The following is a 19,383-nucleotide window of genomic DNA, read 5'->3' on the forward strand; positions in this document are numbered from 1 at the left end:
AATTGAAAGTTCTAATTGAACAATATGAAGCATCAAGAGGTCCCTGAGTCGCGGTAGGCAGAGATCGCAGTTCTGCAAGATTGAAAAGCTCTTCGAAGCTTACCGGAATCACACAGAAAGGAAAGAGGAACTTCAGTTTAAGTCCTCACCTTGCATGGATTCTTCTGTATTTGGTTGGACCTCATTACACGGTCTATTGAATTCGTGCTCAAGTAAACACCTGAAATAAGAAGTATGTACATGCAATGATCATCAGAGAGAAAGCAACTAACAGAACTTAATAATCTGATGCACGGCATTGATCTGGTTCTTTCTTAGTGGCAACTTTCTTGCTGATAAGTGATAGCCAAGAAAACCAGCCCATAAGACCCTTCCTGATGAGCTTAACTGGGACATGCTAGTGTCAATCTTGAACATCATCTGCCATATAGACTAGCAATAGGCTATGGCCTGTCTAAAGCAGAAGCAGGCCTCAAAGGAAAATGTATTTTGCTAAAACAAGTGAGTTAAGCGTTTACAATGAGGAAGCGAAGATAGTCAATCGAATATAGGGTAACTGTAAAAGGCAAGGGCGGTTGCGTAATGCATTTTATAATATCGAGCGATAGCCTCCAAAGCTAGTAAGATTTGGAAAACATAAAACCAATTGAAACAAAGCGTCAGTCTTATTCTCTTGATTCTTAGTTTGTTCAAATTTCAACAATTTTGTGATATATTTGGTAGCTACAGTTGATTTACTCTATGTATATACGAAACAAAACAGTTCATATATCTGTGTATCTATGTTACAAATGAACACCATAAGAAACACGAAACCAAAGGTACATTTTGATTATGATTTTGCTCGATCAGTAAACTTACAGTTATATGGATCTTTTAGATTGGAGCATTGAGCGTACATTGTCCAGCCCGTGTAAAAAGGCAGTTGGGACTTCTTCAGTATAAAGCTCGGCAAAGGGGATTCGATCGAGAAAACTAGGACTCCATGCTTCGGATCTTATCACTTTCCCTTCTTGTTTAAATAGATGTGATGGCTCCACTGGCATAGCAACAAGACTTGCCTTAATCTCTTCCCCTGCGAATCATACAGAGAATGAATGGTACTTCTTTCGATTGACTAAACAGTTGTTTTCTACTCTTTTTTTTTTACCTTTTGTCATGAAACCTGCTGTCCCAACTGTTTTATTCACTTCCTCAGATTCCCAACCGGACCAAGAACCGGTGTCTGTAACATGTTCTTCAACTCCAACCACATCGCCTGAATGCTTTGATCTTTTATGATCTATCTTCTCTAGAACATCACAGTCAACTTTTTCAAACATGTTTGCTTCATTAGCCCTAACAAGGAGAAAGACCATTGCACAATGGCATATAACGAGAGGTATCAGTGACTAAAAGGAAACAACTAACCTGAGACATCCAAACATTAAAAAATGGGACCAAAACATACCATTTGCTTGAATTCACTCTGCCTATATTCGCTAAGTCGGCCAAAGCTTGCGCCCATTTCTGTTTCTCATCCTCTGATTTGCCGATGCAAGTAGTTTGAAAAGCCCTTCCAAAGTCTCCACTCTGAAGCCTGACATCAGAAGGAGCCACATTGTAGAATATCGCCACTACTTTTTGAGCCAACTCTTTGTTGCAATTCATAATTTCGACCAGCTCATCCAAGCACCTACTGGAAGAGGCGTAGTTCTCTGAGAGCAAGACGATCGAACCTTTCGATTCTCTTATTGCTTGTGCAAGCTGTGGTGTGACCGACTTGCATCTGTGGGGTGTACTCATTAGTTTACCCTTGAATTGTGCAAGAAGGTTGCTGAGTTTGTTATTACTGACATCTTCCCCGCTGAAACTTATAAAGACGTCGTATTTCCAAGCAGGTAACGTGGAGTCCTTCACTAACTCTTTGTCCAACATGGGTTGTCTATGGACGATCTCCCTACTTATTTTCTGAAGTAAGCCTAGAACTTGCTTCCGCATTATGATACCAAATGGAGATATATGTATGAGAGAGTTATTGGCTAAGAACTTGAGCCTAGAACTAATCTCCAAGCCAGTCCTTGAGATTAGCGGTGTCAGGAAATCAGCTTTCTCGTCATTGAACAGACATGCAATGTAAAGAAACAAAGTTCTATCTTTCTTGTCCAAGACATCAAAGATGACTCTCAACTCTTCTTCAACCTTTGTATCAAAACTCTCTTGACGGTAACCCGTGGACGGAAACGGTTGAGTCATGTTAGAACTTACATCTCCATTTGCAGCAGTAATCACATGGACTCCACATTTCTTCACTGTGCAACTCTCATCTAGAGGCTTCTTCTGCTTATTCACAGTAAAGAATTCAAATACGACGAGATCAGCTAATATACTGGGATCATTTTCTTCACAGGTGCTCCCATGCATATTTAGATCACAGAAGACAAACATGTGATCTTTGGGACCACCTTCCTCTGGATTCCAACAGTGAAAGCTTTTTTCCTGCCTATGAGAAATGAATTCCTTGTCTTTCCATCTGCAAACACAAGTGATTACAAAACCAGTAGCCTCCTGGTAATCCTCCAGAAATGAAAGTTCGACTAAGACAGCAAAACCGACGGTTGTTCTCCAAGAAGAACCTAGTTGTATCATCACAGAAGACCCTGGTTGCATATCACAGGTGAACTTTTTACTTACAGCCGAAGGCACAGTGAAGCTGAAAGCCAGAGATTCCTTGAGTTCCTGTAGCCGCAAGCCAAAATAAATTAGATACAAAAACGTGTACGAGAAAAAGATAAAAGAAAAAGAGAGAGAGAAGTACCGGCTGATACTCTCTGGCGATGCGTTCTACATTAGCCAGAGCGTTAACTATAAATTCGCTGACCGCTTGTGCAGAAAGCGCAAAGCAATTACTGAATCTGTAATACCTAGGAAGTCTCTCGAAATCAAAAGGAATTGATATAAGAGACATACAACCATGTGCATTCAAGACTTCTATACTCCAGGGAAGGGGTGGTAGTTTTGTGACAGCAGTACCAACAAGATATAACTCTTTTAAGTTCCGTGGGAATCCTTGTATACTCTTGAGCTCCGAGCATCCAGACAGATCAAGAACTTCAAGAGAGACTAAATGAAACATGTGAGGCAAGCTTTGCAAATGAAAACAATCTTTCATATTCAGCAAAACAAGTTTTTCAAGATGCTGATTTGATGAGACGGCTTGGGCCAGGCTTGTTAATTTCTCAAGGTTCAGGTCATCTTCTTGGGAAAGGGCCACAAGAGATATTGGTAATTCTCTTGTGCCAGTTCCCTGGAGATGAAGCTCCACAGTGTTAGGTGAAACCTCTGGGATACTTCTGATCTCTGTGCAGCCTGAAAGATTTACAACTCGGAGATGTCGTAGTTGACCAGTGGCTGGAAATCTCTGCAGTTTTGTACAGCCTTGGAGATCAATTAGCTCGATATTTTGAGCTTTACAAAGATCGTCAACCTCAGTCAGCTGCTGGGAATGACAAAGCTTACATGTCTTCAACATGCCGAGGTTCTGAACAGAAAAGTAAGTTGGAAAAGGAATTAGTATAAACTTGGAATAATAAATAAGAGATAAGAGTTTACCTACCTTGGTTCCTCCCCAAAGTTTCTGAAGATGACTGTAAGACATATTGAGTTCAACAAGGTGGCATGGGTCAAATTCTTGTGGCAAAGACTCTAAAGGATAGTTCTCCCAGTGGAGAAGTCTTAGCTCATATGGCAGAGACTCAAGTCCTCTTGGAAGGCCGAGTCCATATTGGTTTTCATGACTGGAACAGTAAATCTTCAGGAATCTAAGGTTAAGCATATTATCAAAAGCAGTGAGCTTCACATCAAAGACTAAATTTGATGTGTCTAGAAATATGCCCTCGATGTCTTCAGTGCCCTGAAATATAAGGTAAGCGGAAATAAAAAAAATCATGAAGTTCGTTTCTCTCCAGAAGCAATCAAGTTTCATCTGAAAAATTCATAATAAATCATACCAAAGGACGTTTGCAGGTTTCTCTGAGATATCCATTTGCTTCAAGTTTGTCGTCTTCAAGTAGAAACTTGATTGTCCAAGGTTCCCACAGTCTCCGACGGCGCTCTATCTGCACTGATTCCCCGTTGATTATTTCTCTGCCAAAGTCTTGGATTATTCTATGCATTAACACTCTGTTTTCTGAAATAGTCACCAGACACTTCTCCACAAGAACATCAATCCCAACATGTGGAAAGAAGCCACATCCGCCAAGCAGTTGCATCACATAGTCAACATCTTCTCCCATGAAGAAACAAGCAATGTCCAAAAAAATGTTCTTCTCATTGTCGTCAAGTGTTTTGTAGCTGCTGCTGAATAAATCATGAATCTTATATGGAGTACGTAGCTTGAGTTTCAGGAATGTCGTCTCCGTTTCTGACAGTTTCTTTCCCTTAAGCTCTCTGCCGTAAGAGGTTAGAGCAAATGGATTTCCGCTAGCGTAGTCAATCACTTCCATCAATAGTTCCTGGCGTTTTTGATCTCTTATGTCATTACCAAATGCACACTGAGATAGTAGCTGCAAAGCCTCATTCTCGCTTAAGCTCTGAACCTCATAAACGTGATTTATCTGACAATGGCGGTACACTCGTTTATCTCTGGAGGTTATGATGATTAGGCTCCCCGGACCAAACCAATGAAACCCTCCGAGGAAAGACTCTACAACCAAAGGATTTTTCACATCATCAAGAACAACAAGAGTCCTCTTCTTCCTTAATTTCTCCCCTGGGAGAATAGGTCTTGTAATGCTACTGCATACACGAGGCAGTTCCTTGAGGATTTTCCCAAAATGTTCCTCCAACAAACGGTGAAGTCCCTTCTCACTGAACGCTTTGTCAAAGTGCTTGATGAAACAAGAAGCTTCATAGCCTCCAGAGATGTCGTCGAAAACTGCTTTAGCAAGTGTCGTCTTGCCTATGCCAGGCATACCCCAAATCCCAATGCGGCGTATACCCCATGGTTGCTTGCAAAGCAACTGTTCAATCTCCAGCAGCCTCGAGTTGATTCCAACCTGTTCCGTGGGAAAGAGCTTTTCATACACATCTTTGACAATCTCTTCCACGACTTGGCACTCATTAGATTCCTCACTGTTTACATTGATTAGAATAAAAATCATTAAGAATTAATTAATACTAATAAAACCAAATAGAGATTCCGATGTCTGTTTAGGCGTCCGTTTAATCAATAATCTCATATAAAGCTCTTAACTACCAGATAATCTCATATAACCGATTAGCTATATCTTGAACATTATGATTACCTACACAGGTGACTTGGTAAATCTCTCAGTTCTTTGAGAGCGCTGCTCCATTCTCTTATCCGATCAGCTGAGCCGTGCTCCGGCACCACGGCAACATCTGATGGACTAACGCCGTAGAACACTGGAACCACCACCTGGCCGGTTTTCCTCCGGCACTGAAGAACCGTCACGAGCTTGTCCAGGCATGAGGTGGAGGAGCTCTCGGAGAAAACCACCACAGAAGCGCTCCCTCCCTCTGCCGCATCAGGATTCCTATCGCAATTTACAAACGCAGCGATGCGTTTCCGGCGGAAATCCACGGAGAGGTGGCTGGCGAAGGTGTACTGTAACGTCTCTTCGCAGTAGATGTAGACGGCGCGTAGGCGTAATCGATTAGGCACTGCTTCGAAATCACTTGATGGAGTTGAGAAATTGGGAGACGATTGAGGAGATGAAGCCAGTGTTTGGTTTAGTCGATTGGATCTGAATCTTCTGTAAACCGGACGTAATAGCTTAACCAGAATCGTGAAGAATCCTATCGTGGCAGCGCAAATCCCAAGGAGGGAAAAAGAAGAATCCATAAAGAACGACGACGTTCCAAAAGAGAAGATCAAGCTTGCTTTTACACTTTACAGAGAGATTTTTGTGTGAAGGTAGAAGAACGTTGACTCCAAATCCAATAATTCAAAAACGTTGACTTCAAATAAAATATCTTTTCGTGCGCGAACCATCATCTCCACACTGAAGATTCAAAATCTCTGACGCTAAAATGGTGGTTTCTTCCTCCTCTGGCTCATAATTATATATTATCTTAAGACTTTTATCTTCCACTTGTTTTGCAGTGATGAAGGTGAATACATTAGTAAAATTGTAGGGGAAGTGATGAAAGTGCTCTCTGATTTTTCGACGGGTGTTGAAGTAGATGATGTCCCCATTGAACATCCTTCTGAAGAAGCTGATCTTGACTCGCCTCCTCTTTACGGCATTGAAACACGTCTTAAGCAGCTGGAAGAGAAGTTAGATTTCGAGTGCGAGAGTACACTCACGGTTGGTGTTGTTGGGATGCCAGGGATTGGTAAGACCACCTTGACGAAGATGCTGTACGAAAAGTGGCAACACAAGTTCCTGCGCTGTGTTTTTCTTCACGATGTCTGTAAACTGTGGAAAGACCGCATGATGGATCGGAACATTTTCATTAAAGAGTTGTTGAAGGATGATGACTTGAACCAACAAGTCGCTGCTGACCTGTCGCCTGAATCCCTGAAGGCGGTTTTACTCAGTAAGAAATCTCTTGTTGTTCTTGATAACGTAAGCGACAAGCAACAGATCGAAGTTCTTCTTGGCGAATGCGACTGGATTAAGAAAGGTAGCTTGGTTTTCATCACGACGAGCGACAGGTCGGTGATCGAAGCGAAGGTTGACGATACGTATGAGGTTCTGAGGTTGAGTGGCAGAGACAGCTTTCACTACTTCAGCTATTTCGCTTTTGGTGGTACGCACTACTATACTCCCAAGGGAAATTTCATGAATCATTCTAGATTGTTTGCGGATTACGCCAAAGGCAACCCGTTAGCTCTCAAGATATTAGGTGTTGAGCTTAACGGAAAAGACGAGACTCACTGGGAAGATAAACTCTGCAAGCTGGCACAAAGTCCCGACAAGACTATACAAAATGTATTGCAGATAAGTTATGATGGACTCAGTGAGCTTCATAAAGATGTCTTTCTAGATGTAGCGTGTTTCTTTAGATCAGGGGATGAGTATTACGTGAGGTGTTTAGTGGAGACTTATGACACTGAGTCTATTGGTGATGCGAGTGAGATAAAAGATCTTGCCAGTAAATTTTTTATAAACATATCTGGCGGACGAGTGGAGATGCATGATTTACTGTACACATTTGGCAAGGAACTTGGTTCACAAGGGTCGCGGAGGCTGTGGAACCATAAAGGCGTTGTTGGTGCGCTGAAGAAAAGAGCAGTAAGATAAAAACCTTTGATATCTGAGTATTCTCATTTCAAGAAACTTCAACTTTGTGCTAACATATTGTCCTTATTTGGTTATAACCAGGGAGCAGAGAGTGTGAGAGGTATTTTTCTCGACATGTCTGAGCTGAAGAAGAAACTTCCTTTGGAAAAATGTACTTTCAGTGGGATGAGTAATCTTAGGTACCTTAAATTCTATAACTCTTGTTGCCATCGTGAATGTGAAGCTGACTGCAAACTAAGCTTTCCTGAGGGACTTGAGTTTCCCTTGGATGAAGTACGGTATCTCTACTGGCTGAAATTCCCTTTGAAGAAACTTCCAAAAGACTTCAACCCCAAGAATCTTACCGACCTTAACCTGCCTTACAGCGAGATTGAAGAGATCTGGGAGGGTGTTAAGGTGTGTGTCTATGTTTAAGTTTGTTTCATTTATGAGCTTTGGAGTTTCTTATCTTTTATGACTGTTCATTGCAGGCTACACCGAAGTTAAAGTGGGTTGATCTTAGCCACTCGAGCAAGTTAAGCAAGTTGTCAGGGTTGCAAAACGCGGAAAGTCTCCAAAGATTGAGTCTCGAAGGCTGCACGAGTTTGCAGGAGTTGCCACGGGAGATGAACCGTATGAAACGTCTTGTTTTCCTCAACATGAGAGGATGCACGAGTCTCCGGTTTCTTCCACCTATGAATCTGATCTCCATGAAAACTCTCATACTCACCAACTGCTCAAGTCTCCAGGAGTTCCGGGTTATCTCGGATAATCTCGAAACTCTAAAGTTAGATGGAACTGCCATAATTCAACTCCCTGCAAACATGGTGAAGCTCCAGAGACTGATGGTACTGAACTTGAAAGACTGCATAACGTTGGAGGCTGTTCCAGAGTGCGTGGGGAAGCTGAAAGCGTTGCAAGAACTGGTGCTATCTGGTTGTTCAAAGCTCAAGACTTTTCCAATTCCCATTGAAAACATGAAATGCTTGCAGATTTTGTTGCTTGATAGGACAGCAATTACAGATATGCCGAAAATATCGCAGTTCAATAGCTCAAAAGTTAAAGATCTACGCCAAATAAAAGGTGGTTTGAACGGCCTATCCTCATTGCGTCATCTATGCTTAAGCAGGAACGATATGATCATCAACCTGCAAGTAAACATAAGTCAACTATATCATCTGAGAATGCTCGACGTGAAGTACTGCAAGAATCTCGCATCACTTCCGTTGCTTCCACCAAATCTAGAGGTCTTAGATGCACATGGCTGCGAGAAACTGAAAACTATCGCAACTCCCATGGCCCTTCTTAAGGCTATGGAGCAGGTTCGCTCTAAATTTATTTTCACCAACTGCAACAATCTTGAACAAGTTTCAAAGAATAGCATCACAGTGTATGCACAAAGGAAAAGCCAGCTGGATGCAGTTAGATGCTACAAAGAGGTCTCATTCCTCACTTTTATCTAATCAAATCTCTATAACAGTCTATGATTGGTTTAGTTGTTACTTTAACAGGGGAACGTGTCAGAAGCTTTGCTCATCACTTCCTTTCCAGGGAGCGAAGTCCCTTCATGGTTTAACCATCGCACAATTGGATCTTCCTTAAATCTCAAGTTTCCGCCACATTGGTGCGACAACAGGCTTTCAACAATAGTTCTATGCGCTGTTGTGGCATTCCCTCACACACAAGATGAAATCAACCGTTTCTCAATAGAGTGCACTTGCGAGTTCACAAACGAACTTGGGACATGTATACGTTTCAGCTGCACTCTCGGTGGAGGTTGGATCGAACCGCGCAAGATTGATTCAGACCATGTGTTTATCGGTTACATCAGCTGCTCACACCTTAAAAATCATGTTGAAGTGTCGCGAGAACATCTTGAATGTGTTCCTACAGAGGCTTCAATCCAGTTCGAAGTGAGAGATGGAGCAGGTGAGATTGTGAACTGTGGTTTAAGTTAGGTATACGAGGAACCAAACCATGTCGTTACTGAAGGAGACTGTAACGAAACTCATTCAACTAGAGATTTGTCAGTTGGAGAGAGTATAGTGAGCTTTGCTGTTCGGTCTTTGTCCACTGTTTTGGAATATCTATTTCTTGCCGTTGCATTCTTTTTGGTTTGTGGGTTTACTAGATTTTTCTTTTTTTACTAAATACTTTTATTTTCTTGGTCATCGCTAAGTTTGTAAACTAAATTTATTTTGTGAAGTTTTGTGACAATCTTCTTCCTACCTCATCATCGTTTGACCAACTTGATGAGTTTCCTCTGCTACTTCGTTTGATCAGCTCAGGTATCTCTTTTCTACTTGGATTGGTTCAGTTTGGGTTTCTTGTTGGACTCTTACAGTAACTTATCTAAGCATGGGCTTTTGTAATTTATGATGGGTTACTTTTGCAACAGTCAACATTATGTGACGTCGTTTTCACCCAGCTTTCTTCATTAGAGATTGTTTTTTTTTTCTCATCGTCATATTATAAAATTCAATTGGCCATTCGACGTTCACATAACATTGGTAAGTTTTTGTTAATAATCATTCGACGCAGTCCATGACCTCTTTACCTATATGTCAAATATAACCAGGTTTTTTGAGAAATCTCATTCAAATGGCAATCTTATACTACTATTATTAGATTTGATCAAATCTTCCCACGGTAGTAGAACTCCATTATTGCATTTGGCATCATTGTATCTACTCTATCTTGGCCACACACACCACTTTTGTCAATTTACTTTTTTTATTTATTAATGGTTGGTCTGAAAAAATTGATTGAAAGACGACAATGTGTGCAAAACAGCGATTGCCTTATTTGGTCAAGTTCCCATTACCCAATGGTCAAGGTTCTGAGACACTTTCGTATTATTTCCCCAAAAGAGAGAGAGTTGACTAGAAGTGGTCAGTGACTCAGTGGGTCTAACCCATATCATAATATAGTTGTATATGCAAACCATATAATTATATGTACGGGTACATAGCATGTCTATATTTACCCGTCATCGAAGTTCTGACTTGAACATACTAACTGCAGAAACAATTATACGAGATATTCGTAGTGAACAAAGAGAATCTTCCAAGACATCGAAATGATTGCGTACTATATACTATGATTTATATAACCAAAATACTTTTAACAGAAAAAATAAAAAAATCTTGTGAATATTGTTATCATGTAAAACTGTAAATACAAATCTTTACTTTTTGATATACAGACGGGGTTACAGAAATGTGACTTGAGTGCAGGCCCGGCCCTGGGGTAAAGCCCATAAAGCAAGGGCTTGGGGCGCCACAGTTTATAAATAATTTAGGGGCAGCGTGTACAGAGAAGTTTCTATGGAGCAGTGGCCAGTGCAAGTCTTATTCTTCCCCCACGCCCGGGTTCGAATCCGCTTCTTGCCATTTTTCTCCGTATTTTTTTAATAAAGGCAAATTGCCAATTCTTTTTTTTTGATTAACTTTTGAAAATATATAAAGAGTTAATCGTGGAGATTAATTTACCTTTTCTAATTTTTTTTATTTTCTTATTTATTATATTAAAGGATTAAAAATATAAATTACAATAATACCTATTTTGTTTACCCTAATAATTGACGTTCCATCTTCTCTATTTTCAACCTTCCTGTGATTTTTTTCTCTGCCTATCAATCATCTTCCAGCTTCTCTGAATCTATGTAAGTTTTTTTTCTTTTGTTTTCATTGTGATTTACTTGTTTTATGTTCTAATATATGTAATTTATTGGTGTCTATCATCTAAATCATGTTTTTCTTATTAATATTTTTGAATTGTAGTTTGCACTCTGTAGAGAATGCTTCCAGGATATAGAATAAGAAATCAACCAAGTGGAGCTGAAAATAGGAAGAAAAAAGCTAGACAAGATGAAGTGATCAAATCTCAAGCTAATGATATGCTTAAGTATGTCACAAGAACTAAAAGTTCTAAAACTGATGAAACCTCTAAAGCTCAGGAGGATAAAGAATGGAAAACATCTGTTTCTGGAACTTCAATATATAAGAAGAATATCGCCAAAGGAAATTACAAAGACGATACAGATCTTGGAATTCCTAAAAAGGATGGATGGTTGTTATCCAAACGCAGAGATTGCTTATCGTATATTACTAACAATTCCGATTTCAGTTGGTTCTGCAGAAAGAAGTTTTTCAAAGTTGAAACTCATTAAGAATTATCTGCGTTCGACTATGTCTCAGGAGCGTTTGAATGGATTGTCGATGATATCTATAGAGCATGAGTTAGCGGAAAAACTCGATTACTCGAAGCTGATAAATGATTTTGCAGGAAAAAAAGCAAGAAGAGTTATCTTTCATAAATAATGTATTACTTTTTCTTACTTTTTATTCTATGAGAACAAATTAAGCTTAATAATACTTTACATTATCTGATTATATATTCATATTGCGAAAAAAAAAATTATAGTTAGAGACAGCATATTGACAGTGTGCTTTAGGCGCCACAGATGTCCGAACCGGCACTGCTTGAGTGTATCAGAAAACTAATTCAAGATGTGAAAATTACACCATATATTTCAGGGAAAGCGAAGCATTCATTATACTCTTTGGAGAGTGACAAAAAGTAGCAAATTAATCATTAGTTTGATTAAAAGTGCGTAATTGTTCCTAATCATACTCACATACTGACTGACTATTTTTTACTTACGTGGAGCGCCTCCAGTAGTTAATAACGATAGAGATGCTTGATTCTTGTGATGGTACAATTGGTTGATCTTGTCATAATTCTAATCAATTCTCCACTAATTGGAGTTTGAAATTTTTTTAGGCTTTTTTCCATTTTGTTTACAAAATATATAAATACCTTGTTTGCTAGATATTCTACTAACACTTGTAAAAACTAATTATCAAACTATCAATTGTTCACGTATAAGCTTTCATTATATTTTGACTTTATACGTTTGTTTCAGAATTTAAGTTTATTATATATTTTATATAAAATAGCAGTATTTGAGTGACCGAGACTTGTGAGTAACTTAGATGTTTGTGTCTTTTTTGGTAAATATGTTAAGATTGTATTGTCATTTTGAGTTTTTAACGAAGAGATACATGTAGCGGAACATGACAAACTACAGATACAACAAGAAAAACAGAGTGTAAAACACAACTGCTAAACCAGAACCTATAAGAGGGCAAGAAAGGTGGAGGACACTGCACAGAGCTACTAAGAGTGTGCGACTCGCGTTGCGGATATTCAATAGAGAGGTGGCATTGATAATATGAGTCTACGATGTTTCTGCTAAAGGCTTAATAGAATGCTAACCCGAGTTTAATTTACTAGTGTTTTTATGTGATTTGAAAGCGTTTGCAATTTGGTAAAAAAACTTATTAGTTGCAATAATTTGAATGTGAAATTTTTTTTAATGAAAATACTAAACCCCTCTTATCTCTCGCATTTATGAATTCACCATCGCATATGTAGTGAACTGTTTATGCCACCTATAAAATTTTAAAAGTTGTCGACACAATATTTGAACTTGTAAGAAAAAGAAAAGATAGAAAAATGCACAATAAGAGAGGATTGCATAGAATCCATGATAGTGGTTTGGTTGACCCACATTAAGTATGAAATGGACAAATCAGGAGCCTTGTCTTTCTTTCAATCACATCCCTCCCCCTCAAAAGCTACCATCAAGTAAATCTACTTTGCTTGTATTTTGGCATCACTTTTTGACAATAATCTATATCCATGCACCATAATATATACTTATAATGTTGAATATATTTATTTTTTAAGATTACTTTAACAATGTTGAAGATCCTTCCAAGATATCATATAGCATGTCCGTACAATGTTATATATACTATACATCTAAAAATAATAATTAGTTCCATTAATTTGTCTTTTTTATCAATACATCTAGGTTAAAATCCAACCAGGAGACTGGTTCCGGGTCAGGGAAATTAGTCGGTTGAGTTAAGCGTGGCGTAGGTGCCATCACATCCACCTTCAAACCTCCTGTTAAAAAAAAAGAAAAAATCCATCCAGGAGATATCAGTTTAAAAGCATATTAGAAGTCGATAAAATCGTAGACCAAGGGTAACGATATGAATCCAATTTGACGCGCTCGCATTTAACATGAAGTTATTTTTTTGAAACTTTGATAGTTTAACATGTACTTCTGTGAGTTCAATTCACACGTTCTCAAGCTGGGCAACAATGAACTTAACGCATGCATGGAACCATGTCAAACGAAATCATTTGGAGTAAACGAAATCTTTTTTTTAATCTACACTGTGAATGGAAGCTTCCATTGATTCTAAACTTGCATAGTCTAAATTTGACTTTTGGTATATGAACTCTTTAATTTTTGTAGGCAGCTATTAATTGGATCAAAATGTTTCCACGTATAATCTAAACCACTTAATGTGTACATTTATGCTTTGCCATTATACAAAAACAAAATGATTAAGGATAAGGAATAATCTAATTTATAGGAACTAGACTGAAATTTACATAGACAAAAAAAAAAAAAAAAAAAAAAAAAAACATAGAAAAGAGAAGAAAGGGGGTAAGAAGGGACTCTTGAAACTACGACAAAGCATGCCCAACGGACTCCCCATATTGTACACCGCACGCTCGACAACTCATGGGCCCACTTAGGGCCAACACTTGTTTTTATTTCTTTACTTACCATATCGTTAATTAATTAGTTTATCTATCTAACTAGCTCTTTCTGTAAATAATTTACTCTATGAAATTTGATGCTGTTTATTGATGTATACAACATAATTGTGTTTCAACTGAACTTACACATTCTTAGATATTAGATTCTCTTCGTGCATTTGCAATGTCTAGTTTGCAAATCGGGTATAAACAAAATAATTTTTTCAAATCAATTTCTTAAATGTTTAAAAATTGATATAGACCCGCCTAAACAATATTTTTTTAGAAAATATATAATCATTGTGTAAAGTATATATCTACAAGTTAATATGTAAACTTAATTAATTATATATATCAATATACTAACACCTTTTATTACTGATAATAAATTAATCACCCAAAATTATAATGATATTATTATACTGTTTAAATAAATATTTATAATATATGTTGATGAAATTTTCATTCAGAAAATGAATCAATTGAATAAAAAGTTGTGACCTAAGTTGGATGAACAAGCCAAACAAAAGGTGATCACTGTCTGCAAACAAAATAACCATACTATGAGGATAGTGAAGATACAGCACGAAGAAAGAATATTTAGTGTTTAATATTATCCACAATGGTTTTAAGATTCAACATCTTTCGTCTCATTTTTGACACTCTATATTGTCTTTTTTTTTTACTTCATCATTTAATACACATTTAATTTTTACACAATACAATTGTTTTATTTAATAAAATTTAATACCCTATTTTACTAATTAATAATTTTTTATGTTCAAATTAAATCAATCTAGTCTCTATTAATAGAAAATTTAAAATGATAAATTTTTGTATGAAAAATAAAAATAAAAATTTTAATTGATAATAAAATTATTGATTTTTAAATAACTAAAAAGATGTAATCAAAAGTTTTTAGAAAGTGACATGTGATCTCCGTTTTCTTCTTATTCAATACCAAATAAACCATATGTGATCTCCAATTTCTTCTTATTCAATACCAAATAAATCATATTATCAAATTTTATTATTCAACACTCCTATTGCAAATAGTCTAATGAAATATAAAATCTTTACATATTATACCAAAAAACAATTGCGATAACTAAAACAATTTTGATGCCCGACTGGAAACAATATAATAAATAATTCCTGCGGTGCTTTTTTTTCTTTCTAAATTTGATGTTCAAATCATAGACATGTAAACCAAAACCCTAAAACGCTAGTTATAGACATCAGTAGACAAATAAATCATTTATCTTCACTCTTCAACAGGCTTTTTTCGCGAAAAATACATATAATATCCATGTAATGAAAAGGAAAGAAAAAACGCTTTTACAAATCTTTATATATGTTATATCTATTTATTCTACCTATATAGAAAACGTTACGCACCATGCTATATTATCAAACATGCAAATCTCTATATAAGTCATCGTCCAAATTCGTACACAAGAACCCATTGATGAACCTGTTCTCTTCTTCTCTATCACTCAGTAACGACGATGAAGCCATCTGATCTATTCCATTGTTATAAATGCTCTCTTCGTTATTGCAGTGACCAATTTTGCTATTGTCGTCTTCTTGGGGGCCACCAAAATCTAAAACTCCATCTTCTTGGCTCATAAGTTGAGAAGCAACAAATTTATCAAGGGCTCTCCAATCAGTCGTTATTACTGATGTTTTCTTCCTCTTATCTTTATTTTTACTACTTATAAGCTCGTCAAAATGTTCATTACCTTCTAGTAGTGGTCTTTTGTACTTATTTTGACTCTTCTCCGTTGATGTTATTGACGTTGAGCTCATTGGCCTCTTCATATTAGGGAGTGAAGGGCTTTCTAGCTGCGGAAGTTGAATGAATTGATCGCAGTGGATGAACTTTAAACCGATATCAGACCCTTCTAGTTCTTGCTTGAACAATAAATCTTGCGCAAAAATGTTTTGCTTCTGCTTAGATACGTAATTGAGAGGCTCCATAGCCGAGCCAACTCCGTTCGGTAATTCTTCGTAAAAGTAACTTGATCTCCAAGTTTCTGTGTTCTTGGCTTGCCCGGTAGTTGGTTTTTTCTTGAATGCTCTACAAACCACCCACCCTTCTTCCTACAATGCGCACACAATCATAATAAGGAATGGTTATCACATTTGGTGTGAATACGCCTAACCTTTAAGACATATCAACCAAAAAGAAGAAATAATTATGCTTTTTACATGTAGTGAGACACAATAAAAAGCATGCCTTAAAAGTTTGAGAGCACAAGAAAGAAAGCTTCCAATAGCATAGGTACATACTCATATGCTAGCTATTTTAAATTTACTAGTATTCAACTTATTAGAGTTTGAGATTGCAAGATACATATCGCACACACACACACACATCCTGGTTTCTTTTTTTTCGTGCTGTTGTTAATGATAGTAGTTACAAAATATGATTATCTTAAAGCTAGCTAGATAAGGGATTTGAAGGAACATGTATAACTCGTTTTCATGTCATGTCTTTAGTTAGAAGAATTAATACTTTAAACACTTAAATGTAAATAAATATTATTCGCATGAATAGAGATATATAGGAATGAACTTTAGTCTACATATATGGAACTGAAGTTTTAGTGCAGTCTTGTTACTTTTTGTTTTGTGACTAAAGGTATAACATTTTACATAAGTCTTAAAGATGCTAGGCTTTTACCTAAAAGGTTTAAGTGTGTCTCAAAAAGGAGCTTATGAGACCCCAAAAAGTCTATAGACCCCAATACCCCATGACCAAATAAGTTCAATCCTATATATTTCGAAAATATCATCAAGTAAAATATAGAATACCTGAGGAGGTGCATTCTCATCTGACTCTAGCCGGTATTCATGCATGATCCAATCAGTTTTTTGGCCATTAGGGGCTCTTCCTTTGTAGAATACAAGTGTTTTCCTCATACCGATTAGTTTTGACTTGTCATAAACAGCCTTGTCTCGACCTGTGGCCTTCCAGAAACCAGCGATGGTTGCTCTGTTCGTCCTTGTTCCCGTTGGATATTTCTTATCTTTGTGGCTGAAGAAATACCATTCATTTCGTTCCTCATATCCGATTCGGCATTTCTCTATCACATACAAAACAAATGGTCATCAGATCTAGGCATTCAAATTGTAGTATTAAGAAAATAATACCTAAGCTAAGTATGTATAGTGTGGAACCTTGTAAATCCCACGGTTCGATTCTGTAAAGATCAATATCTCTAATGACATCAAGATCGATCTTTTGTGAAGCCACTTTCTTCCTCAAATAGTAACCAACGAGCTCTTCATCTGTTGGATGGAACCTGAATCCCGGAGGAACACTACATAACTGATCAACTGATTCCATTATATCTGCACAACACCAAAGTTCATCACCAAAATGATCATTACTAAAATATCAAAGATGCAAGTAAATGTGTTGTACATACATGTAAATGTGTATGCACGCGAGCTAGTATTACATCACAAAGAGTTGGGGGTTTATATATGATTAGAGAGAATTAGAAAAAGGCAAGGATGGAAGACTGAATAATAATTAATCAGTCTTATGAAAAAGTATAATTATCTCACTTAATGGTTAGTTTCAACTTCATTACCATTTTTCCATATATGAAAAAGTTTTACTCAAAAAGGTACATAGTTATTATTTTTCTCTCTTAAAAGTGATCAGAAGATGATGGTACAAGAACATGAAAGTTAGGTTTAAAAGTTGAAGATATGTTAAAAGAGGACATGCATGAGAGCTTCCGTGAACGGACAAACGTAGAGCTTTGTACTAATGATGTTTTCCTGTTGTAACGTGGCTTGTGAATAAATGGTGGAAGTGATCATATACATATATCGAGAAACGGTATTTTCTTTCTTTTAAAACAGTATTTTATGTCATTTGATCCAAAAAAACAGTATTTTATGTCATAATATACTGATCTAAAATTAAGCTAAAACAAGCCGACCTATTAACTACGTATAATATATTAATGTTATGCGTATAGTATATTCAGCCCTGTATATGGAATACAAACAAAACCAGCCTTTTCCACATCTATAACAAAACAAAAACGAAAAATATCATCAAGCCTGAGCAAAAACTTTTGGAAAGGTTTCAAAGTCTGTTTATCTTCGTTTCGGAAATATTAAAGTACACACGACTGTGCTATACTACTACTAAACACAATATAAATATGCATAAACGAACATATATACAAGTCATATTCATATACAAAGTATCAAAAGTGTTTTCCAAAAACAAAATTTGAAAATACTTAAGACAAACTAACAAGACTTAATTAATAGCTGCGAAGTGAAAAGACCTGAAGTTTTATATATAATTGACATATATAAACGTTTAATAACCAAGATCAACAGATTATGCATGCAAATCGGTCAACACGAAAAGCTAAAGAACTAAAGAAAGATACAAAAAGGGGGTACAAATACATCAACGTTTTAGTGAACAAATTAAACAGCATAAACACGTATATATGTGTAAGTTGAGACGGTAGGAATGAACTATTTTGAAATTGAAATCCGTTGTAAATCAGTTTTACCTTCTTTGATATGTTGAATATATACACATATAGATATATGTGTATCGAATGTTGTTTACTCGTTTTTAAGCAAAAGAAAACGAGGAAGATCTAGGAAGAAGGAGGAGATCAGAGATGTGGATGTGACGAAGATGATGATGGTTGAGAGAGAGGTTTGGTTATAAGTTTCGGGGAATATGAAGAGAGAGTGAGGAATGAGAGATTGATGGTTTGGTGAAATATAAAAGGTGTAGAGAGTGTGGACCGCTCAATTGCGCGTGGCCTTCTCCATGTCCCCATTTGCATACATCACCCTTCTCCTGCCTCTTTTCACATTCTTCTTCGTATTATTCCTTTTGAACCAATCACTACTATTAATTCTTCAACATGTCCAATTGATATTAATTAGGTCCAACATATTTTATAACTGTATTTAAATGATTTATCTAAATATCATTTAACCACCTTAGATAACCACCTTCTAAAAGTTATTAAAATCCACGTTATAACTGTTCCTACCAAAAACAGTTACTTTTTTCTTTCAAATAAAGTTTTTGAATTTATCAGAAGGTCTGTGATTTGGAAAATAAACGAAATACCATTTCCATGATACAATTTTTAGAAAATATACATAGGATATTATATTTCTTATGAAACTTTAAAAGTTAACTAATATTAATATTAATTAATGGTGGAAGCGGGTTACTATTAAAATTTAATTTTATGATTGACGGAGTTTAACCGGTTTAAGTGAATTTTTAATAGAAATAAATATTCATATAAACTCATTTAGTTTAACGGGTTTTAAATAGGTTATTCGAATAAAAAATATTTATTAAATGTGATTCTACTTAAAGTTAGTGAAGACCATTTTAACCCAACTATATATATAACAGAATATGTTAAACAATATTTCTTTAAACATTTTTCAAAAAAATTATTCGGTTTTAGTTGCGGGTTGAGTTTGATATTAATTTTCGAATATAATAATTTAAGAA

At 36.6% G+C, this 19,383-nt stretch overlaps 3 protein-coding genes across 4 annotated transcripts; 1 reads left to right on the forward strand and 2 right to left on the reverse strand.

The window, feature by feature from the left end:
* Positions 1-18: 18 nt before the first annotated feature.
* On the reverse strand, positions 19-5,850 carry LOC108842797 (disease resistance protein RRS1). 2 transcript variants are annotated; one of them, XM_057003644.1, is made up of 8 exons: positions 5,286-5,850; positions 3,990-5,112; positions 3,596-3,892; positions 2,798-3,520; positions 1,451-2,718; positions 1,151-1,338; positions 862-1,075; positions 19-220 (listed from the first exon to the last, which is right to left on the reverse strand). In XM_057003644.1, exons 1-7 carry the CDS (start codon positions 5,843-5,845, stop codon positions 864-866), a joined length of 4,371 nt encoding a protein of 1,456 aa, XP_056859624.1. In that variant the 5' UTR covers positions 5,846-5,850; the 3' UTR covers positions 19-220; positions 862-863. The 2 variants fall into 2 exon arrangements, with proteins under 2 accessions (XP_056859624.1, XP_018471327.2); XM_018615825.2 differs by lacking the exon at positions 19-220 and having other exon boundaries at positions 293-1,075.
* A 48-nt stretch (positions 5,851-5,898) lies between these two features.
* LOC108839587 (disease resistance protein LAZ5-like) lies at positions 5,899-9,450 on the forward strand. Its single transcript, XM_057003645.1, is given in 5 exon segments — positions 5,899-6,036; positions 6,107-7,241; positions 7,332-7,646; positions 7,721-8,668; positions 8,741-9,450. Coding segments are annotated over 4 exon segments (2,997 nt in total). The 5' UTR covers positions 5,899-6,036; positions 6,107-6,146; the 3' UTR covers positions 9,380-9,450.
* A 5,650-nt stretch (positions 9,451-15,100) lies between these two features.
* Positions 15,101-18,580, reverse strand: LOC108841911 (NAC domain-containing protein 76). Its single transcript, XM_018614695.2, has 4 exons — positions 18,407-18,580; positions 17,037-17,210; positions 16,671-16,942; positions 15,101-15,956 (listed from the first exon to the last, which is right to left on the reverse strand). The coding sequence occupies exons 2-4, from the start codon at positions 17,203-17,205 to the stop codon at positions 15,264-15,266; spliced, it is 1,134 nt and encodes a 377-aa protein (XP_018470197.1). The 5' UTR covers positions 17,206-17,210; positions 18,407-18,580; the 3' UTR covers positions 15,101-15,263.
* Between the last annotated feature and the right edge of the window lie 803 nt (positions 18,581-19,383).

The sequence above is a fragment of the Raphanus sativus genome, chromosome 2, assembly GCF_000801105.2.
Source record: "Raphanus sativus cultivar WK10039 chromosome 2, ASM80110v3, whole genome shotgun sequence".
Classification (NCBI taxonomy): Eukaryota; Viridiplantae; Streptophyta; class Magnoliopsida; order Brassicales; family Brassicaceae; genus Raphanus; species Raphanus sativus.